This window comes from Caretta caretta, chromosome 16 (assembly GCF_965140235.1).
Source record: "Caretta caretta isolate rCarCar2 chromosome 16, rCarCar1.hap1, whole genome shotgun sequence".
NCBI classification, from domain to species: Eukaryota; Metazoa; Chordata; order Testudines; family Cheloniidae; genus Caretta; species Caretta caretta.
In genome coordinates, this window is record NC_134221.1 from 6,851,536 (window position 1) to 6,864,986 (window position 13,451).

Genomic DNA, 13,451 nt, shown 5'->3' on the forward strand with positions numbered 1-13,451 from the left:
CTTTGATTCTAAAGATATACCTTCGGGTAACGGTCTGAAGGCTGTCTGCCACCAGCCTGAAACAGTGGCCCAGAGAAGATGTGAACTTCCCCAATTGTATCCGTCATGACGCAGGGGCCTCATTAGGGTTGTCCACAGTGCACCAAAAAAAAAACCATGGCAACAAGTCTCAGAGCCTAGATCTATTGACTTGGGTTTGCACTAGGGCAGGGGTGGCTAACCTGCAGCTCCGGAGCCACGTGCGGCTCTTCAGAGGTTAATATGCGGCTCCTTGTCTAGGCACCGACTCTGGGGTTGGAACTACAGGTGCCAACTTTCCAATGGGCCAGGGGGTGCTCCCTGCTCAACCTTGCCCCCTCCCCTGAGCTGGCTGTGCCCTTGCTCCTCCCCCTCCCCCACAAAGCCCCCTGCACGCCACAAAACAGCTGATGGGGAGGTGCTGATCAGTGGGGCTGCCGGTGGGCGGGAAGCTCTGGGGCGGGGGAGCTGATTGGGGGCTGCTGACATATTACTGTGGCTCTTTGGCAATGTACATTAGTAAATTCTGGCTCCTTCTCAGGCTTGGGTTGGCCATCCCTGCACTGGGGCATTAGAAATCAGCTAGATGTTCCCATTCGGGCTCTGAAAACCAGTGAGGGGGATGGGTCTCTGAACCCAAACAAAACATCTACATGGCTATTTTTAGCACCAATCTCAAGACTGCAGATCTGGGCCCTGAGACTTGCTGCCGCAGGTTTTTTGTTTGTTTGTTTTTGATTGATGCTAAATGTCAGTATTCTTAGCCATTTCAGTACGGGTCAAAGCATGCACCCAAGTGGGCTGCTCCTATTACAGAAAGCCACACACAAGTTACTGTGCAGGGCATTTTGTTTTGGTGCCATAGGTGGGCAGAGCTCTGGCCAACACTGCCGTTTCATCCACCGGTGTCACCTATTGATTTACACCACTGTGACGGGACTGGGAATCTGCTAAATGCTTCAGGTTACATCAGTCTCATCTGTATTTTTTGTTTTTAAATGAAAAAGCTTTAAAAGGGCAAGCTTCTTTTCGAGCAGACCCATTCGATCATTTCTCCAGCTGCTTCTACCCTTCGCTAGTTCTAAGGTCCACCCATGCTCCCACCAACCCGAGACCCAGCCCAAGCTAGAACTGATCCTGAAAAGCACATTCAGAGTGGAGATCCTGCAGAAAGGACATACCTCCCAGAGTCCTGCTAAGGTCCCGCATCCATAATTCGTGAGTCATGGCCCTGAAAATCATGAGCTTGGCTTAAAAATAATGAATTTTTTTCCCCATTATTTTGTGTTTTTATTTGCTGTCTGGTTGCCTTATTTTTTCCCTCTGCACCCCCAAGGAATAAAACCTATTTTTAAAAAGCAAGCTGCTCTTCCTCTGTCACTTGACTCCAGGAACTGGGGTGCTTAAAAGAGTTTTAGAAAGGAGTGTGGGGCAACACTTCATGTACAGGTCACAACTGCTGCCCCAAACACCCCCTTCCCCCTAAAACTTTCTGGAAGATCCACCCCCTGCCCCGCTGTGCCCCTCTCCTCCCCTGGCAGCCAGGAGCCTGGCTCCACGGGCAAGCCCAAAAACCATCGGCCCAGCCGCCTTTCAGGCCGGGCGACCCTACAATAACAAAGCAGGAAACAACCCCATCGAAGACCCAGACTTGTTCCAAGCTGCCGGGGCGGGGACTTAATCGCAAACCTGGCGGGTGGGGTTGGGGGGGGGGCAGACTCGAGCGCAAGGCACCTCCCCCCACCACCCCGTGGGGCCAGCCCTCGGCCGGCTATTGCATCAGCTGGGGAGCGGCCGCCCCACGCTGGCCCCGGCCCCGCCGCCTGGCTGGGGCGCCTATAAGAGGCGGCGGCGGCGGCAGCCGGGCTGCGGGCGGGGAGCGGCGGCATCGGGCTCCTGCGCGGCCGGGGCTGGTAAGTGCGGGGCACGGGCGGGCGGCTTCTGCGGGGCCGGGGCGCTCCCCGGCGAGGACGCGGCGCCCTGCCCGGGGATCCCGCCGGCCGGCCCCGGTTCTCCCCCCCCCCCGCGCTGCCCTTGTGAGTGGGGCCGCTCCGGGGCGGGGAGCTCCGGCGGCCCCCGGGCTGAGCCGCAGCGGCGCAAGCCTGGGCGAGGCGGGAGCCCCGGCCCGCTCCCCACCCTGGAGGGGGCGCCCCCCGCACCCCGAGCCAGCTTCACGCACGCCGGGGCTGCCGCCGGGTCTCGCTCCGCGCACTCGCGTCGCTCTCGGTTGCTGCTCCGGGATCCGAACGGCCCCGCGGTGCCGCAAGCCGGCGGGGTTAGCGGAGGCCGCCCCTTGGGGCAGGACTGCCCCGTTGCACCGGGCTGGGCCGCGCCCCAAGTCCGCGGGGGGTAGCTGTATTTGTGGGTGTCCCCCCTTTTTTTTTTGAATGGGCTGGTGGGACAAGCTCCGGGTTTCATGTTCAGGCCTCCCCCCCCCCCCAACAACATTTAAATTCGGTTTTTATTTAAAAAAAAAAAAAAGGAAATGGCGCCAAAGCACCCGCTCTGCCGTGGAAAGGAAGTGGCGCAAGATCATAGAACCGCGCATCTGCCCAGCCTCTGTTCTCACTGGGATGAGAAATAAGCTGCCTGCCCCCTGGGAAGGAGTGAGCTATGGGGGCTGTCCGCCCCGGCCCCTGAGAGGTTTTTCCTGCTCTCCCTGTGGCGACAGGACACTGTTCTGGAAGGGCATCTGTAACTGGGACTCTTCTTCTTTTGTTCCCCTCCATTCTCCAGATCCATCAACATGTCTGTGTCTCACAGTTCCAAGCTGAACAAGGTGGTCCGGGACCAGTACATGAGGCTTCCCCAAGGGGGCAGGGTCCTGGTGACTTATGTATGGATTGATGGCAGTGGAGAAGGCGTCCGCTGTAAAACTCGAACCATGGACCAGGAACCAAAGTGCATAGAAGGTAAAGCTGGGCCTGTTAGCTGTTTGTGTCTGTAAATGGAGCAAAATATAGAAGCCAAGAGTTTTAGATGCAAGGCCTGTAACACTAGTAACATTATGTGAGGAGCTGCTGTATGTTTGTTTGATTTATTTGGTGGCATAATGCACAGAACTTTTCCCCCTGCGGATTATGCAAGGTGAATTAACAGGGTTGTGGATGTTATCACACGGTTATATAAGGTGGAATGGTAAATAGCTAGCCTTCTCCAGGATGATCGTGTTTGCTATCCATAAGCTCTCTGCCATCAATGCTAGGATGGTGAGGGGGCAGCATTCTTACCTCTTAAGAGCAGGGCTCGTTTCCAAGAAGCATGTTTAAATGGGATTCCATCAAAAGTGGTTTGTAATGGGATTTGGCTAGGTGCTGTGGACACAGAGCCAAAGGCCTGGAGGCCAAACCTCTAGTTCGGGAGGCACCTCTGAGGCTGGAATGGAGATGTTAACCCTGTCTGGCGTGCTGGTCACTAAAAATGCAGTGAACTGTTTGAAGTCTAAATCTACTATCTTGTTTGAACCATCAAAGTGGTTAAGGGGAGTTAAAGTGGGGGTGCTTGCTGAAAGCCATTATACAAAACTAAACCCTATAAATGATGGAAACTGCTTCACATGAGGGGCTGCTGCTGCACCCCTAGTTCCAGCACCTATGGCTGTTGCTGGATTTTTGTCCCCTTTATGGTCAGTGATGGGAGTAGTAGCTACGGGACTGGGCTGTATGTAGGTACAGGAGAGTCAAAAGCTTCTTGGATTTCCTTTTGAAGCAGTTTTCAGTGGCATGTTGTGGAGTATATCCTCCCTGGGCTCTTGATTGAGCTCTTCTTAAAATTCTTGAACATTTAACATGATCAAATTGAGGGGTTTTTAATCTTAGGGATTTTTCCTTTTCCTCTCGCTCCCAGATGTCCCAGAATGGAATTTCGATGGATCCAGTACAGACCAAGCAGAAGGCTCGAACAGCGATATGTTCTTGATACCAGTCAGGATGTTCCGAGACCCTTTCTGTCTGGACCCGAACAAGCTAGTGTTGTGTGAGGTCCTGAAATACAACAGAAAAAATGCAGGTGAGGTTCCTGTCTGTCTGCACTGCCCTAAACTGGTTGTTCCCAGAGCCCGTGTGTTACCAAACAGACACACCAGCTAAGTGCCATGGGCATCAAAATATTAGGGCCTCGTTGTCAGAAGTGCTGAGCACCCACAATGCCACTTGAAGTCAGTGGGAAGTTGTGAATGATCATGTGCTACTCAGTGACTGAGCTATAAGTGGTGAGTGTTTTTTTGCGATTAACTTAGGCATGCAAAAACCCCGGATCTGGTGCTGGTTATCTGCAGGAACCCGGTGTTGGGAGGACAGGAGAATTGTATTGAGTAGTCAAAAAGTAGCTAATGTTCTGCTTACATCTGTCGGCAGAGGTCACCGCACGCCTCACAGACCAGGCCAGCACCAAGTAATTTTAACCTGTATTCCCAAATGTATTCAGGGAGATTGTACTTACTGTAACCAGATTACTAGAACGTAGCATATTGAACATTAAGACCGAAACTTGGCAGTTAGGGTTTAAAAACATAGAAATGATTGTAGATTTAAAGTGTATTTTAAACAAAAACCTATATGCCCGTACTCAAAGCTCGGTTAAGGTACCTGGGAGCCTTAGTGCCGCACCCCACTCTCGCTTCCTTTCCCCTTGCCGCTGCAAAGCTCCACTAGTTGCTTTGAGAAAGGAAATCTGCATCTTGTATGTCGCTTCTCTGACTTCCAGCAGTTTGATCTTCTCTCCTATGATATATCTGTATCCTTGAGCCTGGCCTACAGTGACCTGTCAGGCGCACAGGAGGAATCAGGCCTGCGGGTTCAGGATGATTGTGGAGAAACTAATTGATTCCTGACCTTGTCTAAAGTGATCTGGGATCATTGTTGAGCGTGAACGAGGTGTAGTTATGAATGAGGAGTCTCCTGGCTCCTGTGAGGGCAAAGGCAGGTCAGGTGACCCCCTACATGTGGGGACCACGTGTCTGTATGCAAAGCTTTCTCTGGAATGGAGGTCTAAGGGATGTGGTGGTCCAAGATAGGGTGGGTGGGTTGGTTGGTTATAAAAACACTAAAACTCTGGCATTTCACTTTTGTGTGAAGTACCGTAGTGTAAATCCTGACTTCTGGACTTTTAAAAATAATTATTGTGTTGTCAATTACTGCTATGCTTCTATTCTGACAAGGGCTTTCTTTAAGAATTGCCCTACTTTTTGAGACACCAGTCTAATAACAGTGTGCAGGCTTGATGTAGATGGAAAGCTCAGTCCTGGGTCTCTACTTATAAATTCGTGTTGGTGGGCTCTTTAAGTTAATTCTTGTAACATACATAAGGTAATCATCAAGTGATCCATTCCCAGCTTCTGGCAAACAAGAGGCTAGGGACACCTATCAAGCAGTAAGACCGCTCTGAGGGGCAACTGTTGTGATCTCAGATGACTGAATTTATGGCTTAAAGTAATCGAAGTATTTAAATCCATGCACTTGGCTGTATTCTGTCAAACAGGGAGGTTATCCATGTTACTGTGTTTAAAGTAATATGGTTGAATAGCTTTGTCAGTCACCAATAATTTAAGCATATGAGACATTCTGTATAAGTTGAATTAAGGGGCATTTGGCTTGACGAATGGAGGCAGTGCTTTTCTGGCAAAAGTACCTAGAAAGGTCCTGTCATCCACTTCAAATTTCCTGTGGTTACAATATTTTGTTTAATTAAATTAGCCAACTATCATCTACAGATAAAGGAAACAGCTGATTCCTAGCAGCTAGCCTGGGGCTCAGTTGTATCTTTAAAGCAGTGGCTCGTTTTGGGGCTGAAGTGGAGCCAGATTCTCCCCCAGTAAGAGCTTCAGGAGACAATAGCTCAGTTTCTGAAGCTTGTTTAAATGCATCTGTTGTACCATGTTCATGATCCTGGTACAGCTAAAAAGATTCAATGGGGAATATGGCAGCCACTGTTGCTCATAACAGTTGGCACTTACCTAGAACCCAGTGAGTGCCAGTCCCCGAACTGACTTTTCTCTGAAGGTGCCCAGCTTACATGGTTAGAGGGTCTCTTCAGTTTTCTCTCCACCATACAAACGTTCTAAGTGTGACCTTTAAAAGAAACAGTTGCTGGTGCTCTGTCATTATTTACACATCCCTGGGGTTTGTGTCGCAGCAGCACTTGGGTCTCTTCAATGAGCACTGTTGGTAAAAGTGCAACTTATTGCCTGCAGGGTGCCATTTTCAGTGACAGGGAAAACCTGTTGTTTCATTTCCTTCTTCTCCCCTTTACCTGGATTCTTCCGTTTCTGGTCTCTCTTGGGCCAGCAGTATCTTCGGGACTGTTCTGATGGGTTTCTGTGCCACTCCCAGGGGGGAGAAAGCCAGATAGACGAGCCCTGGCACTCAATCAGCTCTTGCAAGCTGTCAGCCAACTTGAATGCTTGCCCAGAACATAGGGGGCAGTGAGGTGGGAAGAGAGCTCAGGAAAGCTTGGCTGGGGACATGTGCGTCGGGTGGGAAGATGGCCGCCTTCTGAGTAAGGGACTGCCCATCTGTAAAATGGGAAGACTACTTGCCTACCACTGGTGGCAGTCTAAATCCATACATACATGGCAGATGGCCAGATACTGTGGTGATGGGATAGATGGGAGACATCAGGGCATATGGCTACTTAGATGTTTGTGGATTTTTGTATCTATTTTAATGGGCTGAGGGTTAAATTTGCACTTTGTATATAAAATTACACACCCTTTGAAATCGAGCACTGTTGTCTTCCTCCAATGCTAAAGCAAATGGTGGGTGAGCAGAGAACATTTTATTCAGGGATGGAGGGAGATGACCCTGTGTAACAAGTTACTTTCCTTATTCCCTTCCCTGCTGTTGACCACCTCTTGTGTTGGTCTGGATTTATCGACCTCTCAGCCCAGCTTTTCCACAGCCAGGGCTGTCCTAGTCCTATCTTTGAACAAGTCTGTTGCCGTGCAAACCAATACAGTGTCATGAATTCATAACGACAATATTGGTTGCAGATTCCCAACAGAGAGAGGCTGGCTGGAGGAGAACCCTCTATAGCTCATAGAGGGCTATGCAAGGAAAAGTGCCAACTGGTGTCTTTCCCAGTAAGAGAGGCCCTCAAGTGATGGGCTGAATGAAATGCTGGAGGGGTCCGATCCCCAGGTTACGTGTTCCAGGTCTAATTAAGGAATTTCTCTTCTCTCCAGAAACTAACTTGAGGAACATATGTAAAAAAGTCATGGACTTGGTTAAGGACAGCCATCCTTGGTTTGGAATGGAGCAAGAGTACACATTGCTGGGGATCAATGGACACCCGTATGGCTGGCCTGATAATGGGTTCCCAGGTCCACAAGGTACGAGCTAGACTCTCCTTCCCCTGAATCCTCTCCTCCCACTAGTATTCCCAGATTTCTGGTAGCTAACACAGTGGTACCCAACTCCTGCACCTCTCCTACGATGAAAGGACTGACTTCATGAGGTGCAGTTCCCATTGACATCTATGGCAGTCAAAGGCACTCAGGGCCTCACAGGATCAGTGCTGAACCCTGTGCAGTTCATGACTAGGGCTCCAATCCTGCAATGAGAACCAAGTGGGCAGAGCTTTGTATTCTGTGTGGGTGCAGGTCTTTTTTTCCCACGCACATGCCCTGCCATCCCCGGTGCAGTTTGCATGACAGGATCTGCATCCAAGACTGTTTTAACTTGCTGAGTGAGCGAAACCCAGCAAAAAAGCTCTTGCATCCACACATCCCAAGTGGTACTGGTGGGTGGATGGCCTTGGCTGGCTTAGTTCAGCTGCTGTTCTCACTTCAAACAGCCAGAACTCCTTCTGAAGGTGTTGATCCAGCCATGGGCTTCTTGGACAAATCACCCTGCCAATTACTGCTCTCAGGCAAATGGGTGCAGCTTTTTCCTGAAACTGAAATTACAGGCAGCACTGTGCCAAGTTCCGCTAAGTACCAGCAGCACACCTGTGCATTGCATGCCCTGCAGATAACGTGCCCTGCAGTGGTACCACTCGCCTGACACTGCCTGAGATTACACAAACTTTTCCATTCTAGAACTTGTTTGTCGAGGGTTTGAGAACTTGGTTGGGGGGAAAAAATCTGCTGGTGGTTATTAATGTAAAGACTGGTCGTGTGACGGTTGCGCGCTCCAGCAAATTCCCCCACCCCCTGCACACAAACTGGTTTGGCTGCCTAGACTGGATTGAGTGGGGGTAGTGACACTAGAGGGTTTTCTTCTTTTCTTTAAAATCCCCTAACTGGGATTTTTTTCTCAACATCTCCTTTTTCTCTCTGAGTTTGTACTGCAGAGCTAACTGCCTCCTTTGAAGGAGGAAAAACCTGTAGCACACTGCAGCAGGTTAACACTCATTCAGGTTCCAAGTTTGTTGCAATAAACACAGGTAACATTAGCTGTCAAAACAATCTCAAAAAGCCAGCCTTAGCGTTAGGGGTGGAGTTCATTGTAATGGAGCAGTTCTTCACTTCCTTTCTTCCTGCCACCCCCACAATGGGAAATGCTCCATTTAATTGGGACCAGTTAGCTTGTGCAGTCTCTCTGCTGGAACTTTAAGTACTAAGGAATACTATAGCTAGAAGTTAAATGAGGTTTATGGGAAAATGGATGCTCCTTCCAAGTTTACTGTGGGAATACTGGGGAACAGCCAGAGACTAAATGGCCCAGAGTGTTGGGAATGGATTATGGAGCATTGCACTTCCTAGCTGCTGTTCCAATCAGTCCCCTCGCTGGTCATGTCCACTGAACAGCTCTCACGTGGAGCAGCTTTTGGTCTCAATACCTTTCCCATAGGATGGGCAGGTGTCCACACAACAGAACAGCCCTTTCAGTTTGTCAAGTTGCTGGCAAATCTCAGCAGAGGCCAACAACTGGATGTGCCGGGGGATTGAACTGCTCTTGCTCCTAGATGAAGTCCCTTCAGCTCAGTGTGGAGCCGAGCTGGAGAAGCCATTGCATCTCTGTGGTTATTAGGGCTCTTGTGCAGGAAGCAGAGCCCTGAGAACATCTCTGAGTTCTAAATGCTTGCTGGAAGATAAGCCTGTGGGATGGGAAATGAAGAGTCACTGTTCTTCCCTTGAGCTTGACTTGGTTGGTGACGTGGTGTCTTCCTTCTAGGGCCTTATTACTGTGGGGTTGGAGCAGACAAGGTGTACGGGCGAGATATTGTCGAGTCCCACTACAAGGCATGTATCTATGCCGGGGTGAAGATATGTGGCACCAACGCTGAGGTCATGCCCTCCCAGGTATGTACGGAAGGAGCATTTCTCATTGCCCCTGTCAAGAGAGCGTTCGTTGAGGCAGGAAGCTGAGGGAATTGGAATACTTACCTTGCGCTGCCTGCCAGTGCCCCGAGCATTAGCTCTGCAGTGCTATCCCTGGGGATCTGGTTCTTGCAGTCTCCAGCTTCCCTCTCCCCCACTTACTCGCAGCTGCTGCAGCACCTGACCTCTTGCCCAGTACTGAAGAGAGCTGTCTGCACTGAGTATTCATGGTCTTCAGCAAAACTACGTGGAAGGGAGAAATGAGCTCCTTCTCCACCCAGGGTGTCAAGGTTCCTTCCCCACTCTGAACTCTAGGGTACAGATGTGTGGACCTGCATGAAAACCTCCTAAATTTATTTTTACCAGCTTAGGTCAAAACTTCCCCAAGGTACAAACTATTTATTTCCCTTTTTCCCTTGGACTTTATTGCTACCACCACCAAGCGTCTAACAGATATATAACCGGGAAAGAGCCCGCTTGGAAACGTCTCTCCCCCTTCCCCCCACCAAATCCTCCCCAAGCTCTACACCCCCTTTCCTGGGGAAGGCTTGATAAAAATCCTCTCCAATTTGCATAAGTGAACACAGACCCAAACCCTTGGATCTTAAGAACAATGAAAAAGCAATCAGGTTCTTAAAAGAAGAATTTTAATAGAAGAGAAAGTAAAAGAATCACCTCTGTAAAATCAGGATGGTAAATACCTTACAGGGTAATCAGATTCAAAACATAGAGAATCCCTCTAGGCAAAACCTTAAGTTACAAAAAGACACAAATAGGAATATCCATTCCATTCAGCACAGCTATTTTATCAGCCATTTAAACAAAACAGAATCTAACGCATATCTAGCTAGATTACTTACGAAGTTCTAAGACTCCATTCCTGTTCTGTTCCCGGCAAAAGCATCACACAAACAGAGAGAACCCTTTGTTGTCGTCCTCCCCGCTTTGAAAGTATCTTGTCTCCTCATTGGTCATTTTGGTCAGGTGCCAGCGAGGTTATCTTAGCTTCTTAACCCTTTACAGGTGAAAGGGTTTTTCCTCTGGCCAGGAGGGATTTAAAGGTATTTACCCTTCTCTTTATATTTGTGACACAGGGGAAGTGTGTTCTTCTGGAGAACCTAGTCTCCAGTGCTGAAAGGTTCAGCTAAGGCTTGGTCTCCAAGAGAAAGCTGCACCAGCTTCACTGAAGGTGTGATTTTTAAACTAGCGCCAACCCTGAATGGAGACTCCTGTTTCAGATTAGCTCAAATTATCTCCTAATTCCACATGAGAGGGTTGCACTCATTTTAAAATCGCACCTCAAGTCAAACCGGTGCGACTCTCCCGTGTAGACAGGACCTGAGTCTTGGCGCACTCAGTATGAGTCGTTCGGAGTTTTTGTTTTGGTTTGTTTTTTTCCCCTGTCCCTGCTGCCTGTGGAATAGGGCTGAGTGTCATTGGCAAGGCAGTGGGTGGGGGTAGATCTTACCCTGGCTGTACCTGCTCTCGGCATAAGTGGAGGATTTTACTGCAGTGTTCTCTGCCCAACACCTTAACAAGCCCTGAATTGATTCTAACCCACAATGAAGTGAGCCCTTCTAAGCTCTTGCTCCACTTCCTTCCGTGTTCTGCACTTGATCCTTGCTAGGCTGGGTAATACCTACAGATGCTATAAAGTTGCCTCCGAAAGGAATCAGATAACGCAAGCCTCTGCTTAGTCATCCCAGGTGGAGCAGCCTCTGGCTGCACATTGGCAGGAGCCGGATGATTAAACCCTTGATAAATAGCTCACTGGTGTGCGTGCCAGAACACTTGGCCGGAGTCCGCCATGATCCACTGTTGAGTCAAAAGCAAGTGGCTAAGGGAGATACCCAAACCTTAGCGTTAATGCTCATCTTTCCCCTTCTAGTGGGAATTCCAGGTCGGGCCTTGTGAGGGCATCGAGATGGGAGATCACCTGTGGATGGCAAGGTTCATCTTGCACCGTGTCTGTGAAGACTTTGGGGTCGTGGCCACGTTGGACCCCAAACCAATGACTGGCAACTGGAATGGAGCTGGGTGCCACACCAATTACAGCACAGAAGACATGAGGAAAGAGGGCGGTCTCAAGTGAGTTAATGCCGTTGCTAGGCTGGAGTCTGTCTAGGGTCGTTATGGTTGGTAGCACCTTTCTAAGGGGCTTACTGACATGGCTTCTAGATAATGGGTGAAATCCCTCCCCACAACCTGTGCACAGGGTCCTCATGAGGCAGACCGAAAACTGGTTTTGTAGTTTCACAGCCAAAAGGGACCATTGGATCATCTAGTGCAGTGGTGCCCAACCTTATTACACACGACGGTCACGTAAACCGAAGCACAACCTTGTGTGGGCCAAACAGATTCTACATATTTTAATAAGATTTAAAGTCCCCTGTGTTGATTCGTATTTTAAGTTTGGCTTGTTTTGTATGTATTTAGATAGACAATACTATCTGTAGAAACAACCTATTTAAAAACCAATAAAGACACCCATGCATAAAATTTGTGCACAACGACAAAATGCTAATGCATCGTCCATTAGTATAGTGTGTTGAAGCAAGTCACAGGCCTGATCAAACGCTCTGGTGGGCGTACGCTGGGCACCCTGATCTAGTGTAGAATGCAGGCCATTGAATTTCATCCAGATTCCCCATGTTGGGGCCCAGTGACTTCTGAGACGCACAAGATTTTCGTGTGACTGAAGACCACTGGTGTGCCCCAGACAGAGAACAGGTGAGACCGAGGTGCCGCTTGTCCCCGGAGCCCTGCACGCGTCTCTTGCTTGAGTAACTGCATTTGGCAGGATTCTCAGTCATGCTCGCCCCCCACACGCAAAGAGCACTTCATGTTGACATGGTCTCTGTATTGCGGTAGTGCGTGGGAGCCTCCGCCATGGCCCAGGCTTCCACTGGGCAATGTGCTGCATATCTGTGTTTTCTAAACTGCTCCTCTCCTTGTCGGTTAGATGCATTGAAGCTGCCATTGAGAAGCTAAGCAAGCGACACAATTACCACATCTGTGTGTACGACCCCAGAGGGGGCAGGGACAACTCCAGACGACTGACCGGCCACCATGAGACTTCGAGCATCTTTGAGTTCTCTGCCGGCGTGGCCAACCGAGGAGCCAGCATCCGTATCCCCCGCCAAGTCGGCCAGGATGGCTGTGGCTACTTCGAGGACCGCCGGCCTGCAGCCAACTGCGACCCGTATGCTGTCACAGAGGCCATTGTGAGGACGACATGTCTCAACGAGACAGGGATGCAGACAACAGACTATGCAGACAAATGAGGTCTTGAAGAGGTGGGGGTTTGATTCTAATTTAGTTTCTCATGTGGGTTTTATGAACATGTGACCTGGTCAGCTGTAAAGTCCAGACTCTTTAGAACTTGGCTTCTGGTCTTGTGAAATGGTGGCTTAGAAAAATATTTCTAGATGATGTATTGGGGGAGGGAGAATCTATATAGTTCTCAGCCAAACTCCTGGTTACTGGTTTTAGATCACACATGGGGGTTTTTAAAACTTGGATTTAATTTTTTTAATTGACTTTATACTGTGATGTACATAGACTCCTATGTAAAAGCTGCTGCTGTTGAATCTGTTCGCTCCCCACAGCCCTCTTCTTCCCCCTCTGCCCCACCGTATTTGTATTGTAAGGTAACAATAAATAGTTTTATTGGCTGACATGTCAGCCAGTCTGTGCTATAAATACATTTTTTTTGTGCGGGGTTTTTTGTTTTGCCTTTTTCTATCATTTCTCCACAGAATTAACTCTGGGATCGCTTACTCTACCACGGATAGGCAGCCACCTGTGGGGTGAGACGTGGCAGCTTTTCAATATGTACAGTGGTATTGGCCCTAAGGAATAGTTCTAGTTAGGAAACTTCGGGGGGCGGGGGAGAAGATTCCTGTTCCAAGCAAAACTGCTGATTGCTGACTGACGGGGAATTGAGGTCGCAGTATGTGCAGTATCCAGCCTGCTATGGAATTTGGCCAAGATAATGAAGCAACCTTGAAGATGGGTGTTGTGGGATCTTTAATGACCAGAGGTGGTCAGGACCTTTGATTGTATTTCTTGACTGAAAGGCACCCGTAGAGCCCTATGTTGGGGTGTCCTACAAACCTTCAGTAACTCTGCTTCGTGCTGCACCTCTGTTTCCTGAAGGCTGCTGGACAAGGCC

General features: G+C 49.3%; 1 protein-coding gene across 1 annotated transcript; it reads left to right on the top strand.

Moving 5' to 3' along the window:
* Positions 1 to 1,802: 1,802 nt before the first annotated feature.
* On the top strand, positions 1,803 to 12,983 carry LOC125623558 (glutamine synthetase). The gene is made up of 7 exons (XM_048823132.2): positions 1,803 to 1,931; positions 2,755 to 2,930; positions 3,865 to 4,026; positions 7,199 to 7,345; positions 9,132 to 9,259; positions 11,166 to 11,365; positions 12,240 to 12,983. The coding sequence occupies exons 2-7, from the start codon at positions 2,765 to 2,767 to the stop codon at positions 12,559 to 12,561; spliced, it is 1,125 nt and encodes a 374-aa protein (XP_048679089.1). The 5' UTR covers positions 1,803 to 1,931; positions 2,755 to 2,764; the 3' UTR covers positions 12,562 to 12,983.
* Positions 12,984 to 13,451: the final 468 nt, after the last annotated feature.